Genomic DNA, 26,141 nt, shown 5'->3' with positions numbered 1-26,141 from the left:
TTTAAAGCGTGCACAATCTAAATATAAGTCGAAACGTCCGTACATCGTAGAATCATCGTTATTAATATTATTAATTTCAATAATATTTTCAATGAAAAGGTCGTGCTTTTATTAATGAAAATAAATACGAGAACCTTTTGAAAATATGGTAATTACAAAATTTTCCGATAACAGATATTCTAACGAAAGTGTTAGGTCCAACTAAAGAAAACACGTCCCAATAATAATAAAGATTTATTTCATTTTTTAGCTGTACTTAACACTTTTGACCATCTTTTTTCGTCTTTATTTATTATATCCCAAAAAATTATTAGAAATAATTAAATTATAAATTTGGTCATTTAAAAAATTTTATTTTTTTTATTTATCATACTATAAGAATCAAATTTAATATTTAAAATTATAGGAATTTATTTTTAATAAATAAATAAATAAAAACATGATCTTGTTGACACGTCGGACAACGGTCAAGTATGACAACCCGCAATAGCCGGTGAGAACATGGAGTCCGCTCATGGCGGACCACGCAAACCGACCGGCTACCATAGGTTTCCCGCGAAAACTTCCGGTTTCCCTTTTAACTGTCATTAAAATGAAAAAGAAAAAGAAAAGGAAAAGATTTGAAGGAATCAAAAGAAATCATTCATCGTTAAACCTAATCGTCTCTTTCAATTCCTTCGAAATTCTCTGCGATTTTTCTCTCTCTCTCTCTCTCTCTTGCGGACATTTTTGTTTCCTCAACTGATTCGAACAAATATATAAAAACCCTCGAACCCTATTTTCTTTCATTCATGCTTGGCGTCGTCCTACCTGAAATTATTGTCGTGTACGACAGTTTTGTGCCCTACTTCTCCTTGGATTTCAAATTTCTTTATCGTCTCCCTGTATTAGTTGGTCGCAGTAGGTTAGAGGGTACGGGCTGATTAATCGGCGAAATCGGTGTTTGAAATCATGCTGAGCTTGGACGACGAATCGGTACAAGTTTTAGGTACAACCCATTTGTCGGCTTCTATATATCTTCTGCTTTGTTTTAGGGTTCTGATTGAAATTATTGTTCTAATTTATTGTTGGAAATGAAATAATGGTAGCTTTTTGGATGCGTTAATGGGTTGCTGTTTGTTTGCAAATACTCATAGCTACAAGTTCTGGCTGCGCTTTCTTTCTTTTCTGTGGGTGTTTTAAGATTTCTGATTGTTTTGTTGGTCGATTCTGGTGGGTTTTGGTTGCAGTGTGTGTAATGGTGGGGGGGTTGAGAAGTGGGGAATCTCTCAATCAGAGGTTGTCTGCTGAAGCCCTGGAAATTGAAGATTCAAAATCTGTGGGGTTTGGGAGATTATAGGAGATTAATCTGGAGGAAACGAAATGACAATTGACCAGGAGGATTATGAGGTTATTGAAAAGAAGAAGAGGAAGAAGAAGGAGAGGAAGAATGTGTTAGTGGGGATTAGAATTAATGGCGATAGTAGAGACGTACTCAATTGGGCGATTGTTAAAGTTGCTGATCCTGGGGATTGTGTCATTGTAATCCATGTTTGTCAAACTTCTGGTGTATTTTCTTTCCAATCTCTGGTTTCACTCTTTACCACTCTTTTATACATGGTGTAACCGCCCGTGCCCACCACTAGTAGATATTGTCCTCTTTGAGCTTTTCCTTTTGAGCTTCCCCTCCAGGTTTTTAAAACGCGTTTGGTAGGGAGAGGATTCCACACGCTTATAAGCAATGCTTCGTTCTTCTCTCCAACTGACGTGGGATCTCACAATCTATCCCCTTGGGGGCCTAGTGTCCTCATTGGCATACTACCCGATGTCTGGCTCTGATACCAATTATAACTAAAGAGGACAATATTTGTTAGCAGTGAGCTTGGGTTGTTTAGTTACAATTGGTATCAGAGCCAGACATCGAGTAGTATGCCAACGAGGACACTGGGCCCCCAAGGGGATGGATTGTGAGATCCCACATCAGTTGGAGAGAAAAACGAAGCATTGCTTATAAGCGTGTGGAATCCTCTCCCTACCAAACACGTTTTAAAAACTTTGAGGGGAAGCTTGAAAGGGAAAGCCCAAAGAAGACAATATAGGATAGCGGTGGGCTTGTACTATTAAAAATGCTTAGTTTTGAAATATGATTTTTCCCTCTTGCCAAACAGATCGTGTATCAAAAGATAAGCCCATATTTGATGAATTCTTAGAAGGATACAAAAGCCTTTGTGATGTAAACAAGGTTTGGTTTGGATTTCATTGCCCTTTATGGATGATTCTAAGGATGAAATGAAGTTTTTGTTACTGATTATTATCTTCAAATTCGATAATAGGTAGCTCTTATTGCTCAGATATCGACCGGAAGTTCGGTTAGGAAGACTCTGGTCAGACAGGCAAAAGGCTATGCTGCTGAGGCTGTAGTTTTGGGAACAAGCAAGCCATTTAATCTTGGGTAGGCAAGAGGCTATGGTGCTGGGGCTGTTTTTTTGAATTGGTGGCAGTAGTTTTTTGTTTGTTTTCTGGTTTGGGCTTAACAAAAACCATTTGCAGGGTATGGTCTTCAACAACTAGATACTTAGTCAAGCGACTGCCTCGAACCACCGATGTTTTGGCTCTCAACAATGGAAAAATTGTCTTCAGAAGATCCACCAATGATCAACTACCAGGTTTGGTGCACTTGGTTTAAAAGACCATTTATGTAACCGCCCAAGTCCACCGCTAGCAGATATTGTCCGTTTTGGACTTTCTCTCAAGGTTTTTAAGATGTGTTTTAAAAACCTTGAGGGAAATCTTGAAAGGAAGAGTTCAAAGAGGACAATATTTGTTAGCGGTGGGCTTGAGCTTGACTTTCTTTCTTCATCGTTTTTTTGTTTTTTGGTTGAAAACCAAAACTAAAGTCAATGGATTTGACTGCAACATGACAGGCTTGAATCATGACCCAAAACCAAGTTTTAGTCAAGCTAGTCAATCTGATTTTGATGCCTCTGAGACTGAGACTTCTGCTTCTTATAGTATTGGTAGTGAAGACTTGAAGGATGAACATCATGGAGGCATCCTTGAAAGTAAAAGAAATAGTAACAAAAAAGACACATCAATGAAGATTGACCATCCCGAGCTAGGGCTCGGTTGGCCACTGCTTCGAACGATGCCAAAGATTTCACAAAACTCATGTGTACATAACATGTCTGTAGTGCAATGGGTGATGAACTTACCCGATCGCTCACCGAGTCATTTAAGCACAAAAGAAAAAAATGATCCATCAAGAAGTGAGCCAGGGCTTGGAATTTTATCCGACTTTTCTGAACCACCAGAAGACTTGGAGGATATCCTGAAAACTAAGTCATCTTCTTATAAATGGTTTAGTCCTGATGTGTTGAAAGCGTCAACTTCTCATTTCTCTTCAGGTTTTCGAGTTAATTCTCGCTTTAAATTGATGTTTGAATCCGTTCTCTTGTCGTTCGACTCATAAATTTGTGTTTTCTTTACAGAAAACCTGATTGGGAAAGGCGGTTGCAATCATGTATACAAAGGAATTCTCCCAGATGGAAAGCCAATTGCAGTTAAAGTAATGAACTCTTCCAAACAGGCATGGAATGAATTTTCTCAAGAAATTGATATTATTTCCTCATTACATCACAAGAACATAACTCCGTTTCTCGGTATCTGCGTAGATGACGATATGTTGATATCTGTTTATGGTTTCTTTTCTCAAGGAAGTTTAGAGGAAAATCTATCTGGTAAGGCTTAGATACATTATATTTTCTTCAACAATCTGAAATACTATCAGCCAGGAGTAGTATGCTGACCAGAAAGTTGTATGATATGTAGATACAAAGCAAGAAAAAGGCATTCTTTCATGGGAGGTGAGATTTAAGCTGGCTATCGGTATTGCCGAGGCGCTAAGCTACCTACACGACGAATATCCTCGGCCTGTTGTACACAGAGATGTCAAATCATCAAACATTCTGCTCACTGATGAACTTGAACCACAGGTAGTGTTAGAAAGTCTTCATCGGATCGACGTTGATTCTTTCTCGTCTATTCGTAATCCTAACTGATGTTCTGTGCCACAGCTATCGGATTTTGGCCTTGCAATCTGGGGACCAACAGAATCATCGTTTCAGATCGAAGCCAACGTCGTCGGAACGTTTGGATATCTTGCTCCTGAATATTTCATGTATGGAAAGATGAGTAATAAGATTGATGTGTACGCTTTCGGTATAGTTCTACTCGAACTGTTATCGGGACGAAGAGCAATCAGTGCAGAGACTTGGAAAGAGCAAAAGAGCTTGGTTATGTGGGTAAGACCTCTATCTCATCATAGCTCACAATTTTAACTTCATGATACTCATAACGAACAAGAATGAAGAGAGTGTATATGTATATGATATGTCAGGCCAAGCCAATCATAGAGAGTGGCAGCATAAATGAACTAGTCGATCCAAATTTGGTGCGAAAATTCGACGTCGATCAGTTGCAAAGAATGGCTCTTGCAGCAAATCTGTGCATCACGAGGGCGTCTCGACTCCGTCCTAGAATTAGTCAGGTATTGCTCTCAACAATATCTTCTCAGTTCTCACAAACATGTCACACGATACTTGTATCAATCGGTCAAATATGTTTACGAACGCCCTTCGCTCCAGATACTGAAGATTCTAAGAGGGGAAATCAATTCCATGAATGTAAGTATGGAGGAATCACAAAGTGTCGAGAATGGAGACGATGAAGTTTATCCAAACTCGAGCTCTGATCTGCATTTGATGAACCTTGCATTGCTTGGTGACGACGACTACGACGATGGAGCAGAATTGGGTGCCTTTGGGCAAGCCCTATGGTGAAGGCGGCACGATGGAGCGGACTTTGGGCGTGCGACATGAGACTGTCGTGAGAAGATCCTCAAGCTTTAACGAGCTTCTAATACGTCATTCCGTTCACCATACACTGTAAATTAGCTAAAATTTAGAGAATAAAACTGTACAATGAGTATAAAAACTTTTGCACCCTTTGCTGAGGTGATTTCTTAAATGGCTTGTAAATATTTTTCCTTTTTTATTTTTCTTTTCATTTTTGGTTTGAAGGGCAATTAAGTCAATGATGAGTTATATTTATATATTTCTTTACTAGTTAAACTACCATATATGAACCATATTTACAAAATATATTTGGCATGCATGCTACTGTGTTAGAATCTCTCATTTTATATTAATAATTAACGATCACTATTTATGGTGCTGAGAGTATATGAGTCGAAATTTCTCATGTTCGAAAAATGGGGCCAAGGATAGGAATTGTATTTCTCATCTCCGAACCTATCCAATTTCCTACTCCGCCCCCATTTTTTAAATATATAAATATAAAATTAATTAATTTTTATATTTGCTTTACCTTACCATTAAATTTCCATAATAATATTAAAATGCGTAAACTAGGAGAGGTTTCCACAATGAGATCTCATAATCCTCTCTAACACACTCATAGTGTATGACTCTAATATCATTTTTAACAGTTCAAGCTTACACTAACAAATATTTATATTCTGTCTATTACGTATTGTCGTAGTTTTATAACGGGGAGAGGTGGAAAAATCTATTAAAAACTTAAAAGTCAACTCTCATATATTATGGTCAAACCAATAAAATAAATCATATCAAATAGTCTTTCTTTTTTTTTAGATTTTAATTGAAAATTTTAAAAAATCAACTGAAATTGAAGACAAAAAATAATAATAATAATAAATAAGCGCACACTTTTTATTATAAATGATGAAATTTAGGAAATACAATGGAAAGACAATAAATCAACAAAAAAAAATTGTTAGTTTTAAAAAAATACAAATACCAAAATTAACGTTTTTGAAAATATGATGATTAAAATGAATAAAAGCCGACAAAAATGAACAAATGCTAATAATAGTATTATTTTTTTTTTATATATATTTAAGATCTTGTTCAATAAAATTAATAAATAATTACAAAAAAAAAAACATGTTTTTGTTTGTTTAATAAAAAAATTAGGAATAAGTCCAAATGTCTAATAAATTTTTAAAATTTTAATTTATGTCAAATAAATTATGGAATTTTCAATTTTATGTACAAAATTGATATTTAACATAAAATTTAATTATATATCTAAATAAGTCAATTATTTTTTTAATTATTAAACAATTTTTAAAAGTTCAGTTTAGACTGTAATTAAAAAAAAAAAAAATCAAAACGATAAGTCGTCGTTCAATTTAATAATTTTTTTTTATTAGGAAAATAAAAAAAATGAAAAATAAAGAATCTGAAAGCCAATGTTCTTTCTCCCGCCCCCCCAAAAGTTATAATTTTGTGGTCTTGAAAGTCGGGATTTTTTACTCTTTGATAAAACTTTTGTAAATATTATTATTATTTTTTTTTCTTTTTCATGATCGAAGTTTGAAGTTCCAGCATCCTCTCCAAAAGGGTTCGAATCCTATTCTCTGTCGCTTTCTTTACGATTGTCGAATCATTTCTTCCATCATTTTCCGTTCAGTTGTCATTTTTTGATTGGGGTTTAGGTTTCGATTATTAAATTTTCTTCTTTTGATGGTATCTGATTATTCCCCCGATCAACATGATTTGCAGTTCGCCACTAGGTTTTTGATTCATTTTATGAGGTCTCAGCCTTTTCTTCTTGCTGTAGAGGTAAATTTAGTGTTCTTCTTGAACGTTGGTGGATGAAATTCCTCATATCTTTGCAGAGAATTTCGTTTGTGATGCTTGTTTGATTTTTTGATCTTTTTTTTTTTCCTTTTTTGGTTCTGTCTGCCAATTGAATTGTGCGGAAACCCTATTTGTCCTGATTGTTTAGGATCTCGATTCGGTTCATAATCACTTAAAGTCGATTCTCATTATTATCCCCTCCCATTAAATTTCTCTAGAGCTTTTCTAGCTGCGTTGGCTGATATCTATAATGGAAGACGGCGAGCTTGAATCCTCGAATCCTGAAGTGTTTTCGAGTTCGAATGCCGTTGAGTTTCTGAGTAGCTGCTCGATGGATAGCTTCTTCGATGAGATTCTTAAGGATACTCATGCTTGCACGCATGCTCATACTTGCAACCCTCCTGGTCCTGATTATTCACATACGCACACATGTTTTCATGTTCATACTAAAATTGTTTCCTCCCCCACCGAAGAAAAGGTTTCCACAGATGACACGGCGGAATCTGTGGATAAGAAGACTAAGAAACGCCCGCTTGGTAATCGCGAAGCGGTTCGTAAATACCGTGAGAAGAAGAAGGCAAGAGCTGCATCATTGGAAGATGAAGTTGTGAGATTGAGGAGCCTGAATCAGCAACTTTTGAAGAGATTGCAAGGTCAGGCTGCATTGGAGGCTGAGATTTCGAGGCTCAAATGTTTGCTTGTGGATATTAGAGGAAGAATTGAAGGGGAGATTGGAACATTTCCTTATCAGAAACCAGCCAATTCAGATCTTCCCAATCAAAATATGTCTGGTAGTTACATGATAAATCCCTGTAACGTGCAGTGCAATGATCTGCCGTATTGCCTTCATCCAGGGGCCGATGGAAAAAGTGGAGAGAGCGTTTTGTTGAATGGGCAAAGCTTCAGTGGCTGTGACTTTGAAAATCTTCAGTGCTCGGCTAATCAAAACACCGGAGGAACAAAGGAACTTCCTGATTGTGGATTAGGGGACACAGTTTCTAACATCAATTGCGCCGAATTTAATCAGAAGAAAGGTGAATCCTGAGCACTTAACTCTTAATGTTTTTAGTTCTAATCTTTTATGATTGGCGCAGTGTAGGCAGCTCAGTTGATTACTATCAATGTTTCTTAGGATTATCTCCTTCATTTTCTGAGAACTTGCAAGAATAAGCATTGCATTTTGAGAAAAGGGCCGTCTCGATAGTTGATGTGTGTAGCAAATTAGTATCATCCAGATGTTCTAGAGATTTTCTTGTTGAGTTGATTGGTGCATGGTTCTGTTTTATGTGCAAAATTCATCTATGTTGCGATAAAAGCCATTGGAGATCTTAGTTGTGAGATCCCACATCGGTTGGGGAGGAGAACGAAACATTCTTTATAAGGGTGTGGAAACCTCTCCCTAGCAAACACATTTTAAAAATCTTGAGGGGAAGTCCGAAAGGGAAAGCCTAAAGAGGACATTATCTGCTAGCAATGGACTTGAGCTGTTACATTAGTTCTTGACAATATATGAATGAAGTATCCACAGTTTAGTTTGTTTTCACTCAATGTATTACATGTGTATGTAACCACGTCTTAACCTCAGGTGTCTATGAAAGAATCTGTCCAAGTTATGTGTTATAAAAGTTTGAACTCGATGTTCCCTGTTGAAGCAAAACCCGGCTGGCTCATGAAGATCTCTCTACTACCATCTTAGGTTCTTTTCATATTTTGCTTGCTAGACTCTTGTTAGTTGGCGCAGCTTTCATTTGTTGAGTGTTCAAATTAAATGTAATCATTTTCAGCTGCCATTCATCTTCTCATCATCTGATATGTGAGATTTATTAACGCTCATTTTCCTTTTGGGGTGTAAAATTATATGCAATTTTTTTCATATATGTTCCATAAGCATCAGTGAAACAGTATGAATATTGGTTTCTATCATATTTCCTTCCTTATTCAAGATTTTAAAGAGTTCGATACAGCACGAGGACTTGCCTCTTTCTGTCTTCAGCTACTAACAACTCTTTATATGATGCTCGCGGTTCGATTAGGAGGAGGGGTCCGTAAGAAGTCCAGAAAAGGGAAGAGCTGATCGTGGATGGTATCTGCATCCTTTCGTGTACATAACCAGCTACGTTGGTTCCTGCTCTGTCCAGAGTGCAGCATCAACATCCTCTTTCAGGTTTTCTCTTCCACAACCCATTCACCCTATTTTCTAAAACATGTTAGGTTGTCTGAGATGGTCAATTATGTTTGAATGATAAAGTAAGGCATAAAGATACTTCTAAAAAGCTAGCGAACGACTATGTAGAATCCGAGTCCTTAGCCAAGTTTGTGAGGTATTTTAGGTGGTTTTAGCAAAACTTTCCCTCTTTCTAAGCCAAGAAATTTGATGGATTACTGGAATTACAGAATTAGGAAATGGTGGGATATCCAGAAACATGACAGGACTCTATCGAAGCGGAGGACTATTGTTCCTTATCTTCCAAGTGATCCGTGTTGACCAAGTCGGGTACGCCATTCTGAGAACTTGTGTCTCACACATCTTGCTTAAAACCAGCGGAACATATGTAATCTTCCCCTTTGTTCTTATGAATGATTTTCGTTAAAACTCTTAACGTGTAATCGAGTCAAAGGTATACAAATGTCTTAAGAAACATCAAATTAGAGGTCGAGATTGGAGAAAAGAGTATAGTACAGCCATTAATTTGCATCTTCTTCCTTTTTCTAGCTTGGTGGCTTTAGATTTCGCATAAGGTGTGATTGTTTCAAGTATGCTATAGTTCATCATTCCATTTTTCACTCGTAATTGTATATAATTTTTTTTTTTTTTTTTTTTAATTATCGAATAACAAAATTGTATATATTAAAATTGTCAAGAGGCATATTAGACCAATAATAATAAATAAACAAATTTAATATTAAACAACATTTTTTAAAATTTAACAATGGTTAGGCCAAAATTAAAATTTAATGTCTAATAAAATTTTATTAAAATTAAACTCTCCCTTCCTTTTTCTTTCAAACACTATGTCTTTAAACGCTCTCTCGAGAAATCACCTATGGGAGCACTCACGTTTGGCTCAACACCTTTGAACGCATTCGATACGATCAAGGATGTTATTGAAGCTTCTTACAATACATCATTCTCTTTTTAGCGACTGAAAGATAAAAACAAACTTCTCATTTCAAAAAATTCATGAAAGGAAAATAGAAGAAAAGATATTATTTGGTAAAATATTTAATTATTTATTTTTAAACATTTAATTAAGATCTATAACAAACAAAAAAAAATAATAAAAAATTTGGGAGTGAATGGAAATTAACAAGTTAAAAGATAAAAAGGTTAAATTTTTTTCTCAAAAAAAGAAAAAAAAGGAAAAAAAAAAACATGATCAAGAACAGCCCTAATTTTGGTTTGATTTCAACCCCATTCTCTGTACTCATCTCCCTCCCCTTCTCTCTCTGGCTGTCGAGATTCAAGCTTTTCATATGCATTATACCGCCATTGGAGCACTACTTCACACATTCTCATCAAGTTGGTCTCCACTTTTCAACGACCATTACCAACTCTCGATACTCAGTTCCGCAGGATCTCTCTCCTCGCTTGCCATTGATTCTTTCCTTCCTCCTCTTCGCACTGGTACGATGCAAGCTTTCCTCTCTAATTCCTTCGATTTACGCCGCCATTGACGACGAAACACTCTTCCTCCTCCGAATTCCAGTAGTTCTCAGCCTCGGGGCCCAGATTCTATATATGGATGGGCCCCATTTGGCCCACGGTCCTTCGTCAAACTTCATTTAATTTAATGCTTTGTCTTTGTTTGATGTTTGCTTGCAGTTATTCCGTTGTTTTGCTCCACTGTTAAGCAAAGAATCAGAAATAAATCGACAAAAGGGTTGTCAACCAAGGGTTTTTGATCTGCAGCCGGACCAGCTTTTCCCCTTAAGGTTTTTTCTTCCGTCAACCCTTCTATTCTGTTCCGTCTTCTCTTCCGACTTTGTTTTGCTTGGCTACTTCATTTTTCTTGTTAGAATCAGTGAATCTTTTCTTGATTAATGTGATTAAGTTTTTTGTCCTTGTTGGTGCGGATTTGGGGTAATACTTAATCATGAAAATATGCTATGGATGCAGGAGGTATAGATTGATTGATTGATTGCTTGTGTAGTTTATCTGACTCAGTTTTGAACTCTTTGAGAAGCTTCCATGGCTGATAAGTTGAAGCGGAAACAAAGTAAAATGTCCGTGTACCTTTACGTTCCCAATATCATTGGTGGGTATTAAGTTTCTCTTATTGCATGTTGTCTTCTAATCATTCAATCAGCTCGTGTCATCTTTATATTGAATGCCCTGCTTCTACTTAAGAACTCTACTTAATTGCTGAAGTTATGATGCATTCATGATTTCTAAAATATTTTCTTGACTGAAATGCAGGTTATATAAGGGTTCTCATGAACATTGTTGCCTTTGCCCTATGCTTCTCAAATAAAATAATTTTCTCAGTCCTCTATTTTGTCAGGTTAGTGCTTAATTTCCCATATCACCTTCTCTTTTCCATCAATATCTTTATGCAAAATTGGGGGAAACTGGACACATTTTTTATTAAACTCATGTTTTCAGCTTTGTATGCGATGGTATAGACGGTTGGTGTGCTCGCAAATTCAATCAAGGTACATACTTACCATGTTTGTGTGTTTATCTGCTATGAGTACTTGTGGAAAAATATATATTAGATGCAATTCTCTGGTTTTTATTGTAAATATTATAAGCCAATATTCATCTTGACTGTTATGGTTTTTGCTGTTCTCTTTATTTTCGAACGGAAGTAAATGTTTATAGTTCTATGATACCCAGTGTTGAGTGCTTTAATTGAACTAAGTAAATGTATAACCTGTGATTAAGGACTTCTCAGTTTGACTTATTCTGGTATTTATATATATATATATATATGTGGAAGAAAATTATATTGGAGAGCCTTAACCTAGTTGCCTGTGTACAATGTTATTGATAGGATGCCTCAAGTGCTTTCAATCACTTGAACTTTGTTAGTCTCTAAAGTTGAACCATTATCTGTAAAATGTAATGCTTTTTTCTTGAATGATTCAGTTTCCACCTTTGGGGCTGTGCTGGACATGGTAACAGACCGGTACAATCTTCGTTAATCTTTGTATTTATATATATTTTGCATCTAAGATATGGAAATTTGATATAGTACTGGATTTGTTATACTCGTAACTTTATATTGATATCAAGTCCCTCAGGGCATACAACCTTGCCCTTGATTGACAATTTTGATCAGAATCTGCTGTATCACAGGATTAGCACTGCTTGTCTACTAGTAATTCTATCCCAAGTATACAGGTAAGGATTTCATTTATATATACATAATATTTTTGCTAGTTTCAAGGGATTTTGTAAAGACTAAAACGAAACTAGTTGTAAATATTATAGAGGGTTGTAATGCAGGCCTGGTTTGACTTTCTTATCACTTCTTGCCTTGGATATTGCTAGCCACTGGCTTCAAATGTACAGGTATTATATTGCTTTTAATTCTGCTTGATCATGTGTACATTTTTTTTCCTTATGCATCTCTGATTTTTTTGGTTTACTATTACCTCAGTACCTTTTTGCTAGGCAAAGCCAGTCATAAAGATGTCAAAGACAGCACCAATTGGCTGTTTAAGGCATATTATGGAAATAGGACATTTATGGCTTACTGTTGTGTGTCATGCGAGGTAATTTGAAATTCTGTTCTTTAATTACTCAAACACTCATTGGTGAGCACCACCTGTTCTCAATCCTCATTTTCCGTCTATAGGTTCTTTACATTACTCTATTTCTGCTGGCGGAGAAGCAAAATGAGAAATTGATGGATGTAAGTATAGTTTGTCATTAGTGTTAATTTCGGGTTGCTGGTAGGAGTAGGACAATATCCCAGTTGTTTGAACTCGATACCTTTTTTCAGGTTATATTACACTCGATACAACAAAAGACACTCCTATCACTTTTGGTCGTAATTAGCTTGTTCGGATGGGCAGTGAAGCAAGCTGTTAATGTCATACAGGTAATGCATGCTATCAGACCTTTATATCTTTGTAAATGGATAGATTCAGTAGCTGCATGAATGATTCCTTTTAGACATGAATGCCCAACTTGAAGTAGGGGCCGTATATGAAATCATCGCGGGTTGGTCCAGTGGTCAATAAAGGTCATGTAAATATTAAAAGATTTAAAGGTAATTGGTTCAAGCTATATTGGTCATCTGTCTAGGATTTAATATCATATGAGTTACCATATCAACTAAATGCAGTAGAGTAAGATGGTTGTCTCATGAGAATGTTCGGGTCTGGACACTCATGGAGTATTATAAATTAATAACTTTAGGATGAATTTTCCTGATTTATACTTCCTAGTTTTAGCATGCGATCCATGGTACCTTGTAATCATAGTAGAAATTCTTGAAATTAATATGTTGGTGTGTTCATTTTCCCTGTGGTGGGTGTCTTTAAGCACCAAAATTCTGTACTTTTTTATGCCTATGAAAATTGTGCGTGTAAGGTTTCGGTTAGTACTAACTCGCCATCCCTTCCTTTTTAATGGACTATGCCTATTGGAGTTGTCCTCTTTCAACTCGCTTAACTCACCATATTTATGAATCTTATACTCCAAACCATTGTCATATTGCATACCGTTCAATCCCCACGTTCCAATTCACTCGTGCCTCTCTTGCCTCCGTCTCTGTCCACCTCAGTTGCTCTTCACTCCTGCCATTTCCCTTAATCGATACCTCATCGTTTTTTTTCCCTTTTGTTACGTGGACTTTTCGATTGGATAGTATGGGAGTTGAAGGTGACATTATTCTGTCTTACATAAGATCTCAAAAGTTTATTCAATTTCAAGCTGAAAGCCTGAATAAACACAAAAACAGCAGCTATTTCTAATATCAACTGTTCTGTTCGTTTCAGATGAAGACGGCGGCGGATGTTTGTGTCCTTCACGATACCAACAAAAAACAGAAGCCATGATGAGACCTTTGTAAAATTTGTTTCAGTAAAGCACTCCTCTCTTGCACTCATGTCAAATATTTTGTAGTTTAATATTTATTTTGAAAATAACTGATGCAGCTGTTTCTCTTTGTATGTGAATCTATAAACCATTTGCCTTTTGCTGTTCAGAATTTGTGCACTCTTGGTTGCTACCATATAGAAATTGAGAATTTCTGCTTTTTAGTAATCCTTTCTTATCCCTGTACTGCCATGTTCATGGAAATTTATTCAAAGGTTGAAAATCTGTGATTCCAAATCAAAAGATGGTTCAAGTAGGCCTAGAATTCATTCAAGATCCAAATCTCTCCGCCCATATTTGTATTGGAAAGGCCTATGAAACAAAATTCATAAACGAAGATGGCAGAGAATTGCTAATAGAAGTGGCACTTTTGAGAAAAATTTGCTCTAAACATAATAAACAAACCTTTTATTACTACTAGCATATTCTTCTAACAATAACAAAGCAAGAAAAGTGTGGAACGTTGCAGTTTAGTAAAGGCTAAACCCAAAGTACTGACTGATGAGAATGGCCAATCCAAGAGCAATGGCTATAAAGGAAGCAGCCCATGTGAGCTTCTCTGTAATCCTAGGCACCCTCTCCTTTAAGGCCTGAGTACATGAACCTATGAACACTGTATAACTTCCCATCGCCACTACAGTACCTACCAAAAACATCACAAGAAATGCAGCTCCGGCCAATCTAGAGGGCAGTGCAAGTGCAGGCAATATCATCATCAATGCATCTGGTTGCAGCCCATGCACAATACCTGTTGCAAAAGTTGCAAAACCTATCTTCTTCTTGCCTCCTGTTGGATTATCTAACGGTTCATACATGCTAACGTCACACTCGCCGTTGTCTAATGCAACGCAAGGAGTAGGAACCTCCGAAGCCTCCCTAATGCCTAATGCACCGATTACAAGCAGAGTAATACCGACGACTCTTGTGCCCCAAGTACGGATGATTTCGATATGAAGTCGGTCTTTCAATAGGAGGAATATGAGGCCAAAGATAACCTGACCTGCATCGTGACCACAGCCCCACAGGGCTCCAACAGCGGCACTTTCCATGCGCGTACGCCCGATGGAGAGGGGAGCTAAAGCAGCAAGATGGTCGGGCCCTGATAATGTGTGTAAACATCCAGCAAAGAAACCAGTCCAAGCACTGATCAATAGTTCAGATCGGAAAAATCTTCCCCCAAAAGTGGCAGCAGCAGGACCCCCTGTCGTAGCTGCAGGGTGGAAGGATGCAAAAGCTGAAGGTGCAAAAACTGGTTGGAGCAAGAACAGAACAGCAACACAGAGCGCCATAAATGTCCTTGTAGTTTTTGCCTATAAATTTTGGAACACGAAAACTCTGTAAGCTTTCAAAGCAAATTAGCAATAATATTGACACGTGACATGCAAATACAGCACGTACAACTGCTGAGACAAAATTTGCGATATCGCAAGCAACCGTTCAACCTATACATGAATCATCAGCAAATCCAATATTTCAGTATCCTTGGACTGTGAAGTTGACAAGGAAAAGTTTAGTTTCATTACAATGCTGAGCTTAATAAGCAGCCTACCATAAATTGATAAAGAATATTCTAAGTTAAACAGCAAGATTACAAGAGACTGAACCAAAAGGCCATATGCCTAAACTCCTGATGATCCTAGCGCGTTCGTATTAAAATTTATCATAAAATAAAATCATATCGAAGTTCAGGAAATATTTCCCAAGAGATAAAGAAGCTAAAATGAAACTTGCCCAAATATTGTGGCTTGCTAAAGGATATAGCAATTAACATGAAGGTTAGTCCCCACATTGTGCATAATGCACTTGACAGGGAGTGCAAAGTTGGTAAAAGATCATTACTGGTAATTGGAGCAGAATTCTTACCTTAAAGGTGCACGCAAAGTGAAGAACGTCGACTGCCAAGCTAGCTTATCGACAACCATTCCACATTCCATGGTAACCATAATCTATCCCCATCCGTTCGAATCTTACTTTTAACTTTTACCTCACCCAAATTGCATTTAGGAATGGTTTCTTATAGAAACCGAATTGTTTCCACTTGAAGAAGGGCTACTATCATATTAGAAATGTTCAAATGAATGAGTGGAATAGATCTGTAACAACCCAAGCCCACTGCTAGCAAATATTGTCCTCTTTGGGCTTTTCTTTTCGGGCTACCCCTAAAAGTGAAGTTAAAGAGTCTGGGAAGTTCCACACTCAGTCTATTGTTCCATTAATCAAATTTTCCCCTTTCTTTTCCCTTCAATTGGACAAGATGGACTGCACTATGCTTAAGAACTCTTCTATCTACAAAGGGACAAACCAATCCAGGCAAGAAGTTTCGAAATGTTTGCCCCAGTCTTTAGACCGAAATATGATCGAAGAAATAGCTAGTCCAGACTTTTCCTACTCCTTCGGATTATATTCACATTTTAAAGTTGAGATGCCTACTCGCAGACCTCTTTGGCAAACGTTTATTTCCTTGAAGATCGTGCACCAAGTCGAGAATTCGATTTCTTGGGCACCTTGGATTCTAGATGAGCTTTTTGATATGCAAACATTTGGATTTGTTTTGTAGGTATTTATTTTCAAGATGTCCAGACCAATTGTTTGCTTTACCTATGAGGTAGATGTAGGATCAAGTAGTAGAAGAAGAAAGACTTCAACCCCTTCCAGTCTAATAGCCCAAGCCCGCCGCTAGAAGATATTATCTCTTTGGGCTTTCCTTTCTGAGCTTCCCCTTAGGGTCTTAAGGTTTTAAAATGCGGCTATTATGGAGAGATTTCCACACCTATATAAGGAATGTTTCGTATTTCCACACTATATAAGGAATGTTTCATTCCCCTCTCCAACAGATGTGAGCTCTCACATCTAGTTTCCATAGTGCGGAATCCAAGTTAGATCTAAGTTTCAGCTCCCCTAATCAATGGCCAGTCGAATCATTCCATAGCAAATGTTTTCCTTGTGGCTGGAAACAAGAAGGTGCAAAAAGTAGTTTGGTCCCCAAACCAAGTAGCCTCCCATATTCTGATTCAAAGATATCCCAAGTAACGGGGCTCCTTCCACTAATTCTTCAAGCTCAGTTTTGTTACCAACAAAACTTAAAATTCCTAGTTCAATATGAACATTCAGAATGACAACAATCTTGACCAACAACAGCACAATCCTACCCCAATTCTACTCTTATGCTAAATCTTCAGCCCTTGTTCATACAAATCATATAAACAAAAGCTAAAAAGTAAAGGGAAATTGGATTCATAAGTCCAACCTATCCATTCACTAACCAAACTAGCAAAATCATTCGATTCCCCTTTCCCTTCCTCTTTATCATGAACAGGAATTACGCTACTCGTTGATCAGTGCGCTAACCAGCAGCTCAAACACAGAGAGTTCATCCAACAACACAGAAATGAAATACAACAATGTCACAAAAACAACACCCCTCGACTAAATTTTTCAAGATACCTTTTGTTCTCCAGAGGGCAAAGTTCCGATCCGCTGTAGAACATGAGGTTTCGGCGCCGACCCATCACGAGAATCAGCCAGAAACAGCGAAGAAACAGGGTGACGAGGAAGAGAAGAAGGAAGAAATGAGTTCTCAATTATGGAAGAGAACGAATTAAGTCCAGTAAACTCGGAACGGATTGATGAGGGGAAATGGAGCTTTGATGGGTCAATGCGACGGAGTGGAGGAAGAAAAGGAGCGCGGTTAAGAAGATGGGGTTTCAAGCGGGTCGGAGAAGAAGAATACAAAAGCTTCTCCATGGCTTCTAAGAGAGTTTGGCTTTGTGGGTATGGGTAAAGATTTAGCAAAGAGAAGAGGATTTGAGAAGATAAAGTTGTTGCTGTTGCTGGGATTGTTAAAGCTTAGAACTGGGAGACGATGATCCGATTAATTCAGCCATTGTTTGCTGTTAATCATTATCTAATCTCATTCGTTGCTTTGGTTTTGGAAGTCACCGTCAATAGCTATGAACTTTCTTTAAAATCCTTTACCCTAAAATAAAAGAAAATGATTATTTTGAGATTTTGAATTCCAAATTCCATTTATGGCATTAAAAAAAAACGGTTGAAATCTAAACTACCTCATTTAAATTTAAATTTAAAGGTGTTCATATTACTAGTGAACCGAGCAACTGATTACTCACTCAACTCAAATCATTGTTGGGTTAGATTTTTTAGGTCTGGGTTGGATTGAATTTTTGAAAAACCAAAAATTTGAACTGAGCAAGTTTATATTTTTTTGGTCCGGTCAACCCACCCACTCGAAATTAGGTTTTGGATTATTATAAAAATTAAAAATATTTTACATTTAATCTTTGAGTTTATGAAATGTTAGTTATTAATGTAATATGTATTATAAATAAACTCCTTATTTTTTATCCTTATTTTTCAATACAATATATATATTTACATTTTCCGGTAATTATATTAAATTAATTACCTAGGGGGAATTAATTTTTTCGTGATAAATATTTTTATTTCACCAAATTACATTTTAAAACATTATAATATTAATTTTAAACCAGTAAGTATTTAGATTTTTTACCTAAAGTTAATAATTATCATCATTTTTATTTTCCAAATAAGTATTCTTTGTTTGAAAAAAAATTTAAAAAATTCTCGCTAAATGGATTATATAACATGAGTTTGATATTAAAGGGATGGAATTTAAAGAAAAATGACGTTAGACTTGATTTTTCTATTATTTAAAAAAAAATAGTGGTCACGTGGAAAAAATATATTTTTTTATAAAAAGGGAAAATTACTATACTTATCTAAAAGTATTTAATCTAACTCGAGAAAATTAAAATTTAAAGACAAAATTGATATGGATAGTATTCCCTTAAATTTACTTTTTCACCTGTTAAACGCCAAAAAAAATAATTACAAATTTAAAGTATAAAGATAAGTTTATACCCTTTGAGAGCTATTTTAAGAAATAAAAATAAATAATTACACAAATTCCATAGGAATATTAGCATTAAATTGGGGCAATAGTGAGCATCATTTTGTTATGTATTTAAATGGAATGGGTTTAGTTTAGTCCACAGTGGTGGAGCCGCCCTCCACGCCCCCGCGCGCGCTTGCCCTCACTCCGCCACACTCCAACCGTGCGCATGTCTGCGCGCGCCACACGCAGCCTCTCATGGAACAAGCCCAACCACTCCTCACACTTGGACATTGGTTTTAATTATACATGACTAGCTTGGATTGATTCCAAAAATATAAAGGGGATCGAGTCGGTTGGAAGTTATTTGTTTGACAAGGGATGAAGATATTGGCTCGATGGACTTATCAAGACTCGTTTTGTTTATCAAAGAGGCTGACAATGCTTATGGAAGAGTGGCAAAGAGGGTTAGATGTTATTGAACTTTCAAGTTCGTTTTTGTTCTTGTCATTGACGTAAAGGGACTTCATGCATATTGCATGACACACGAGCATAGATTACTTCTTTAGTATGTTGTGTGTGGACACGTGCATCATGCTATTATACACACTTCTTTCTTTTTCATTGATTTTTGGCAACAAGCGCGCTAACCCATAGTCAGGCCTAAGGGTACATTAACGAGCCTAATTAGTGAGTTCATGTGCGTATGTGAGATTTGAATGTACATAAGTACTATGCATCCAACCCTATGAAAAAGAAAAAGGAGCTTAAGGATCAGTCATGAATAGTAGGTCTCATTAGTCAAGAAACATGTTGCATATGGTTGCATTTTTCGACCATACTGATTGAGTCACTGTATCTGAAGCCTTCTATTAATATGGCTAAGTTAAGGGATCGAGCATAAGCTCATATGTCTTATACCCATGATTTTCCCCTTAATGAGTAGTAGGACTCATCTTAACATCATTATAATTTTTTTTTAAAATCATTCTTGAATTAAAAAATATATTTATTTAAAAAAAAAGTCAATTAAATAAGTAGGATGAATTAAAATGACAAAAATAATCAAACAAATGCAATGCATATGATATTATAATTTAATACTCTCCTTTTCATGATACAATAATTCAATATTATTTTCTTCAAATCAATAATTTAATACTCTAATTAAACCATAATATAATATTGTATTTTCTTATGCATTTTTTATAAAAAGAATTAATTAATAAATGATCCAGAACTATAAATTAAAATTCATAACACTGAAAAATTTACATACATACATACATACATACATACATATATATACATACATACATACATACATATATATATATATATATATATATATATATATATACATATATATATATAATTTTATTTTTCTTATTTTCAAATATCTGAAAAATAAAAATAACTTTTGAGACTTCGATTTATGTCAGATTCTGTTTGCAGCCAATGAAAAAGCGCCACCGCATAATAATGAGACATTGAGGGAAGCGACGGCGTTTACCGCGGTGCATATTCTTTACCAAACATGGCTTACGGATGTTCATATTCTTGTGAATTTTGATCGCTTTGGCCTACTTTCAGTTACTTCGGCCTCCGCGCTTCTTGCCGGAATCAATGGCCGATTCTCAACCGCTGCTGAGGAATCGACAGGAGTTGCCGGACTCCAGTCGCAAAGCTCCGCGCGTTATCTCACTCGATGTCTTTCGCGGTCTCAGCGTCTTTGTAAGCTCTTTGTTTGCCCTCTGGATCTCGATTCACTATATACGCTGCGTACATCTCTTTGTTTGGCCTGGTTTTCATATGCTTCTTGAATTATTGTGCATGCATAATCGTTTGGTTTTGTGCTTTTTGGTTCGGCTGGGTTTGGTTATCGGAAAGAATGTGCCTTCTGTTGAGATGATAAAGGATCTAATTGAAGCTGAATCTTACTCTTATGTTGAAACGAGTGCAATTGGTTTGTTTGGAGCACGCTGTTTTTCTTTCTCCGGAACTGGTTATTGATCAATGTCTAATTAAAGAATTTCTCATTCTTGTTGTTATTTCTGTTAGTTCGGCTTTTGAGTTTTTCTTTAATGAGATTTTACTTTTCTAATGAATTCCATAAGAGGACAGTTTGTGTTATGTAGCAGCTCACTTTAGCAAATCCAGTAAATTGACTACTACCTGCTAAATTTGTGATATTTGATGCTATGCTGTCTGCTGTGTATATCCAGATGATGATGTTCGTGGACTACGGTGGCTCTTTTTTACCAGTTATCGCTCATTCTCCATGGAATGGGCTTCATTTGGCTGATTTTGTGATGCCTTGGTTTCTATTTATTGCGGGAGTCTCGCTTGCACTTGTTTATAAAGTAAGTGAATGGATTCAACCAAGAATTTTTGGCCTCTGGTTGACTTTTTTCGTTCAACTAGCTACTGTCCTCTTCTGTGTGGAAGTAAAATCCGTGTAGACGGATCACGGTTTCCCCTGTTTTTGTAAATTTTTTCCAGGATTTTGTTTTAACATACAGAATTGCTTAAAATAGGAAGTAAATTGTAAAGTGACTGCTACAAAGAATGCAGCATGCAGGGGTCTATACCTTTTTCTCCTCGGCGTTCTTCTTCAAGGTAAAGTTACTTATGGTCAATTTTGTGTTGAACTTAGATTGTCAAGTTGTACTCAGTCAGTGATGTCTACATTCTGTGGTTCAGAATTTTATATTGATTTTGATTGCATACATTTTAAATTGTAAGATCAATCATAATTTTTCCTGATTATTTCAGGTGGTTACTTTCACGGAATAACATCATTGACATATGGTGTTGATATGCAAAGGATAAGGTGGCTTGGCATTTTGCAGGTGTTGCGTTCGTCTCTCCTTTTCTGCGTGTAATTACTACAATGGTCCAAGTTTGTTCTGGCCAGAGCACACAATTATAGGGTTTCTGTTACATAACCAAATTAATGAATTTGGTTCAGATTTTGAACTATATGATGTTGCTCCCTATATGTTCGAGATGGCTCAAATGCCATCCAAGCGATTATAAGCTGACAAAATGACCTAACGTCAAATTTATAGACAGGGATTTGGGCCAACTTTTCTTCCTCCTCTTACATCTAACATCAGGTTATGTATCTATTTTGATTCAATGTAGAGAATATCTGTTGGATACTTGATTGCTGCACTATGTGAGATCTGGCTTACTCATTGTATACGTGAAGAAGCTCAAAATACTAAGAGTTTCAGCTGGCATTGGTAAGGATATAGTATTTGTTAACCTGATTGATATTACATATGCATAATATCTAGAGGCTATTGCTTAAGTTTCAATTTCATTTTTTGGTGGTATGAATAATGTTTTTCTACTCTTTTACTAGGTATGATCAGACCTCCTATTAATGTATTTGTAACGACATGATTTTGGTTGCAAAATTTTGCTAAGAGAGTACTACAGACTTAGATATCGAGTGAAATTGAGAGTTGTTACTCAATTTGATCTTGGTGGTTCATCACACTATGTTATTTTAAAGTCTTTAAGCCCTTTATCAGAGTCATTGAAATTGAAATAACCATTAGCAATAAGCAGTGGCTGTTGAGGATTATTGGGAGTGAGTCCCACATTTGGTTAATTTAGTGGAAGATCATGAGTTTATGAGTGAGGAATACTATCTCCATTGGTATGAGACCTTTTGGGGAAGCCCAAAGCAAAGCCATGAGAGCTGATGCTCAAAGTGGACAATATCATACCATTGTGGAGAGTCGTGATTCCTAACATGGTATCAGAGCCATACCCTAAACTTAACCATGTCAATAGAATCCTCAAATATCGAACAAAGAATTGTGAGCCTCGAAGGTGTAGTCAAAAGTGACTAAAGTGTCGAACAAAGGGTGTACTTTGTTCGATGGCTCCAGAGAAAGGAGTCGAGCCTCAATTAAGGGGAGGCTATTCTTGAGCTCCATAAGCCTCAGGGGAGGCTTATAGGGTACTTTGTTTGAGGTGAGGATTGTTGAGGATTATTGGGAGTAAGTCCCACATTGGTTAATTTAGTAGAAAATCATGGGTTTATAAGTGAGGAATACTATCTCCATTGGTATGAGGCCTTTTGGGGAAGCCCAAAGCAAAGCCATGAGAGCTTATGCTCAAAGTGGACAATATCATACCATTGTGGAGAGTCGTGAGTCCTAACAGTGGCATTATAAGAATGCTTGAACTTCTCTATTTTATTATGCTTCTTCATGTTTAGCGTTTTGAATTTGCAGGTGTATCATATTTCTCTTGTTGTCGTTGTATATGGGACTATCGTATGGTTTATATGTTCCAGATTGGGAATTTAAAATATCAACCACGAGCTCTTCACTTCCACCAAATGGAAGCTATGTTTACATGGTAAGTAAATACTATGCACCATGTTTGTGCCCATTTCTCTAATAGCTTCATTTTTATGGTCTATTATTTTCTATTTTTAGAAAAAGGAGAGAACCCATTCTTTATAGTTTAGAGCGGAAAAAATGAGATAATATCGAAATGCTTATGTACTTACATCTGGAATGATACCCATGCAAAGTTTTACTTCCATCCATGTACCAGTTGCTTCATCCTCAAATCTAGGATGCTAAACTATGATAGTCCTTTATCTGATGAAAGAAAGGAAGAGCTTTGGGCATAAATTACACTGAAAACAAGATCATTCTTGTTATAGGTGAATTGTTCTATTCGAGGTGATATGGGACCTGCTTGTAATTCTGCTGGGATGATTGATCGTTATGTTCTTGGTATTCACCATTTGTATACTAAACCTGTCTACAGAAATCTGAAGGTATCAGTTATATCGGTTTTTTGATCTTGTAAAGTTCACCATAGTTGTGCATTTTGATCAGCCCTAATGAAGAATGTGGTTTGAAGGAGTGCAACATTTCCTCCAGCGGTCAAGTTCCTGAGACTTCACCTTCATGGTGCCATGCTCCTTTTGAACCTGAGGGTCTTTTAAGGTGCAGATCTGTTCTTCTTCTCAGTAAAATGAATTTATAAAGACATGCATTCATTTTGATGCGTACGGGACTTTTTCAAGGGATGTGCACTCTCTGTCTTGATGAGATATTTTGGGGAAAGGTTGGTGAGAAAAATTAATGTGCCAACTTCAGTTTTAAATCAGACCGTTTGGTTTGAGAGAAATGCCATAAATTTTGGCCTTCAGGGAAATATAATATTAAGATGCATGCGCTGAAATTTAACCCTTTACAAATTGTTGATCTAAATTCTGAAGCCTTCAGATGATGCATTTCTTATGCTTCATTGAAATCTAGATTCTTTTTTTGTTTTTGTTTTTCTTTCCTTTTTGTAGAAAGAATGTTCATTCCTTTCATACGTTATTTCACGTGAGTACATTTTGCACTGTTGCAAATGTTTGCAGCTCTTTAACAGCTACAGTGGCATGCATAATAGGGCTTCAGTATGGTCACATTCTTGCCATTGTACAGGTGAGCTTAAGCAAGAACTTAGCATATTACTCATCACTCTGATTAGGAAGTTCTCATTTCACATAATTTACTTATCTCAATGAAAAAAGTAGTATAGTGGACACTTTGTTTCCGATATAAATAATGCTTGCGAAGTCAAACATTGGTCACTAATTGCATCGCTTCAATATTTTCCAGGATCACAAAAGTCGCACCAATAGCTGGTTCTCGCTCTCTCTTAAGATCTTCGTGCTCGGAATATTCCTTGTCTTCGTAGGTATAAACTTGATGGAAGATGCATTGCTGAACACGTATCTATCATGTCAGCTAGGCTAATAATGTTGACCGATCATTGTCCATTCCTTTCTCCAATGTTTTCAGCAAAGTTATGTTATATATATAATCTTTTACAATATCCGATTTTGAAATTGATTTCTGTTTTGAAACTGTCTTTCAGGTATCCCTGTAAATAAGTCCCTCTACACAGTCAGCTATATGTTGATTACTTCAGCGTCAGCAGGAATACTCTTTTGTGCTCTATATATATTGGTGAGTTCATAAATTTTGAGATTTTGGATTGAAGATGAAACCATCGTAGTGGAAGCAAGCATTTGGAATTATTCTTCAAACTGAATCATAATAATCATAATAATAATAATATAAATATCAGGGTGCGGTGTCGTTTAAAGAACGACTAACCACCTTTTTTTCCTTGTTAAATTCTATCCATGTATTTTTCTTAGCCAAACTAAATGGACAACTAAGGTTTGAAGATCTCTTAATTTCTATAGGTGGATGTCCACGGCTATCGATGCTTGACATGTGTTCTGGAGTGGATGGGGAAGCATGCTTTGAGTATTTATGTTTTAGTAATCTCTAACATACTCGTCATTGGGATCCAAGGATTTTACTGGAAATCTCCTAAAAATAACATCGTAAGCACTAAACAATGGAGCTATTTTTTTTTATGGGGACTGGCAAGTCCATTATTTCTTAAAATAAACCCGGTTATTTTGAGATTCATTTTCGAACTTACTGTGGTTGGACTTTTACAGGTGCACTGGATTCTAAGTCGTGTCAAAGCTCAAAGTTGAAATAATTCGAGCACCTGTTTAAAGTATTTAGTATGTGGAGCTGCTAACTTGCTGGGGTTAATTTTGGATCATACTCGAAATCACCCTGCAAATATTAACAAAAAAAAGTCTGGCAAGAAGATAACAGAGCTATTGCAAGTAAGATCATAAACTAATATGCATAACCCCAATGTTCCCAAGTTTTTAGTATAGCATATGGATATGTGTCTAAGATTCCAGACATTTGCCTGACACCAAAATTGTAATTGTTGTATTATCTGTGTGAAATTCCTGGGACTGAGAAATCTGTTACTCCTAATAGAAATTTTAAGGCAAACCTTTATTAGCCATCAAGTCATTTACTTTGGAGATTGAACATTTGATAGGTGTAATGAAATTGTCTGTATTTGTGAGGAGAAAAGTTCATTTTATACTAGTCATAAAGTTGGATTTTTGATTTAATCACAGAATAGAATCTAAAACTTCTTATGGTATGTTGTTGGTGTCATTCTTCAGACTGTTAATTAGGTTACAAGATTTTGATATTTATTCAAAAGGATGAATGTAAATTTATGGCCAGTGAGGACATTTGAATGCTTGAGCATGATAGTGCTAGCTGTTGTCCAAATGACAGTGTCTCTATTTTCCCTCACACACTGTTCTTCCCTAAAACGTGGCTCAGTTTCGGCCTATAAGGTCATTCAACATCTAAACCCGCTATAAGCTCCCTCCAATCCTAAACATCCCAAATTTGTTCTTCCTTTTTTTTTTTTTCCTTCTTCTTCTTCTTCAAGTTTTTAACTTTAAGAGTTCCTATTGAACAACCCATTAACTATTTTTCCTCTTGATTTCTTTCTTCAGCCCAAAAGTAACTTTTCTATTTTCCTAACATTTTAACTTGTTATGTGATTAGAATTTACCACAAAGTATCTCTTAATTCTCTTTAGTGCTAACTCGTTGTATTCCAACCTATGTGCATGAAACAAATTCTTCTCCGGCTCGGTCGAGCGAGTTGTCCGAGGTAGATGGTGCATCTGG

General features: G+C 36.3%; 5 protein-coding genes across 8 annotated transcripts; 4 read left to right on the top strand and 1 right to left on the bottom strand.

Moving 5' to 3' along the window:
- Window positions 1–639: 639 nt before the first annotated feature.
- LOC111469770 (serine/threonine-protein kinase CDG1-like) lies at window positions 640–5,089 on the top strand. 2 transcript variants are annotated; one of them, XM_023115193.1, is made up of 11 exons: window positions 640–988; window positions 1,230–1,546; window positions 2,148–2,221; window positions 2,331–2,431; window positions 2,530–2,645; window positions 2,904–3,383; window positions 3,468–3,716; window positions 3,808–3,971; window positions 4,053–4,280; window positions 4,376–4,525; window positions 4,623–5,089. In XM_023115193.1, exons 2-11 carry the CDS (start codon window positions 1,363–1,365, stop codon window positions 4,815–4,817), a joined length of 1,941 nt encoding a protein of 646 aa, XP_022970961.1. In that variant the 5' UTR covers window positions 640–988; window positions 1,230–1,362; the 3' UTR covers window positions 4,818–5,089. The 2 variants fall into 2 exon arrangements, with proteins under 2 accessions (XP_022970961.1, XP_022970960.1); XM_023115192.1 differs by having other exon boundaries at window positions 2,313–2,431.
- Window positions 5,090–6,350: 1,261 nt separating this feature from the next.
- LOC111469850 (basic leucine zipper 19-like) lies at window positions 6,351–9,411 on the top strand. 3 transcript variants are annotated; one of them, XM_023115303.1, is made up of 5 exons: window positions 6,351–6,423; window positions 6,585–6,644; window positions 6,881–7,696; window positions 8,696–8,826; window positions 9,057–9,260. In XM_023115303.1, the coding sequence occupies exons 3-4, from the start codon at window positions 6,913–6,915 to the stop codon at window positions 8,734–8,736; spliced, it is 825 nt and encodes a 274-aa protein (XP_022971071.1). In that variant the 5' UTR covers window positions 6,351–6,423; window positions 6,585–6,644; window positions 6,881–6,912; the 3' UTR covers window positions 8,737–8,826; window positions 9,057–9,260. The 3 variants fall into 3 exon arrangements, with proteins under 3 accessions (XP_022971071.1, XP_022971070.1, XP_022971072.1); XM_023115302.1 differs by lacking the exon at window positions 6,351–6,423 and adding an exon at window positions 9,376–9,411 and having other exon boundaries at window positions 6,444–6,644; window positions 9,057–9,156; XM_023115304.1 differs by lacking the exons at window positions 6,351–6,423; window positions 8,696–8,826; window positions 9,057–9,260 and adding an exon at window positions 8,248–8,600 and having other exon boundaries at window positions 6,446–6,644.
- Window positions 9,412–10,052: 641 nt separating this feature from the next.
- On the top strand, window positions 10,053–13,878 carry LOC111469865 (CDP-diacylglycerol--inositol 3-phosphatidyltransferase 1-like). Its single transcript, XM_023115326.1, has 12 exons — window positions 10,053–10,287; window positions 10,486–10,595; window positions 10,780–10,918; window positions 11,080–11,164; window positions 11,266–11,315; window positions 11,752–11,791; window positions 11,962–12,006; window positions 12,112–12,177; window positions 12,266–12,380; window positions 12,464–12,520; window positions 12,611–12,709; window positions 13,611–13,878. The coding sequence occupies exons 3-12, from the start codon at window positions 10,852–10,854 to the stop codon at window positions 13,668–13,670; spliced, it is 684 nt and encodes a 227-aa protein (XP_022971094.1). The 5' UTR covers window positions 10,053–10,287; window positions 10,486–10,595; window positions 10,780–10,851; the 3' UTR covers window positions 13,671–13,878.
- A 212-nt stretch (window positions 13,879–14,090) lies between these two features.
- Window positions 14,091–17,637, bottom strand: LOC111469828. The gene is made up of 2 exons (XM_023115268.1): window positions 17,155–17,637; window positions 14,091–15,020 (listed from the first exon to the last, which is right to left on the bottom strand). Exons 1-2 carry the CDS (start codon window positions 17,452–17,454, stop codon window positions 14,181–14,183), a joined length of 1,140 nt encoding a protein of 379 aa, XP_022971036.1. The 5' UTR covers window positions 17,455–17,637; the 3' UTR covers window positions 14,091–14,180.
- A 2,489-nt stretch (window positions 17,638–20,126) lies between these two features.
- On the top strand, window positions 20,127–25,597 carry LOC111469816 (heparan-alpha-glucosaminide N-acetyltransferase-like). The gene is made up of 13 exons (XM_023115255.1): window positions 20,127–20,314; window positions 20,806–20,943; window positions 21,118–21,199; window positions 21,356–21,432; window positions 21,728–21,828; window positions 22,834–22,960; window positions 23,274–23,390; window positions 23,477–23,562; window positions 23,985–24,051; window positions 24,229–24,307; window positions 24,488–24,579; window positions 24,822–24,965; window positions 25,086–25,597. The coding sequence occupies exons 1-13, from the start codon at window positions 20,207–20,209 to the stop codon at window positions 25,122–25,124; spliced, it is 1,257 nt and encodes a 418-aa protein (XP_022971023.1). The 5' UTR covers window positions 20,127–20,206; the 3' UTR covers window positions 25,125–25,597.
- Window positions 25,598–26,141: the final 544 nt, after the last annotated feature.

This window comes from Cucurbita maxima, unplaced genomic scaffold (assembly GCF_002738345.1).
Source record: "Cucurbita maxima cultivar Rimu unplaced genomic scaffold, Cmax_1.0 Cma_Scf00041, whole genome shotgun sequence".
Classification (NCBI taxonomy): domain Eukaryota; kingdom Viridiplantae; phylum Streptophyta; class Magnoliopsida; order Cucurbitales; family Cucurbitaceae; genus Cucurbita; species Cucurbita maxima.
Note: the sequence above shows the minus strand (reverse complement) of the source record. Positions and strands in the feature narration are given on the sequence as shown.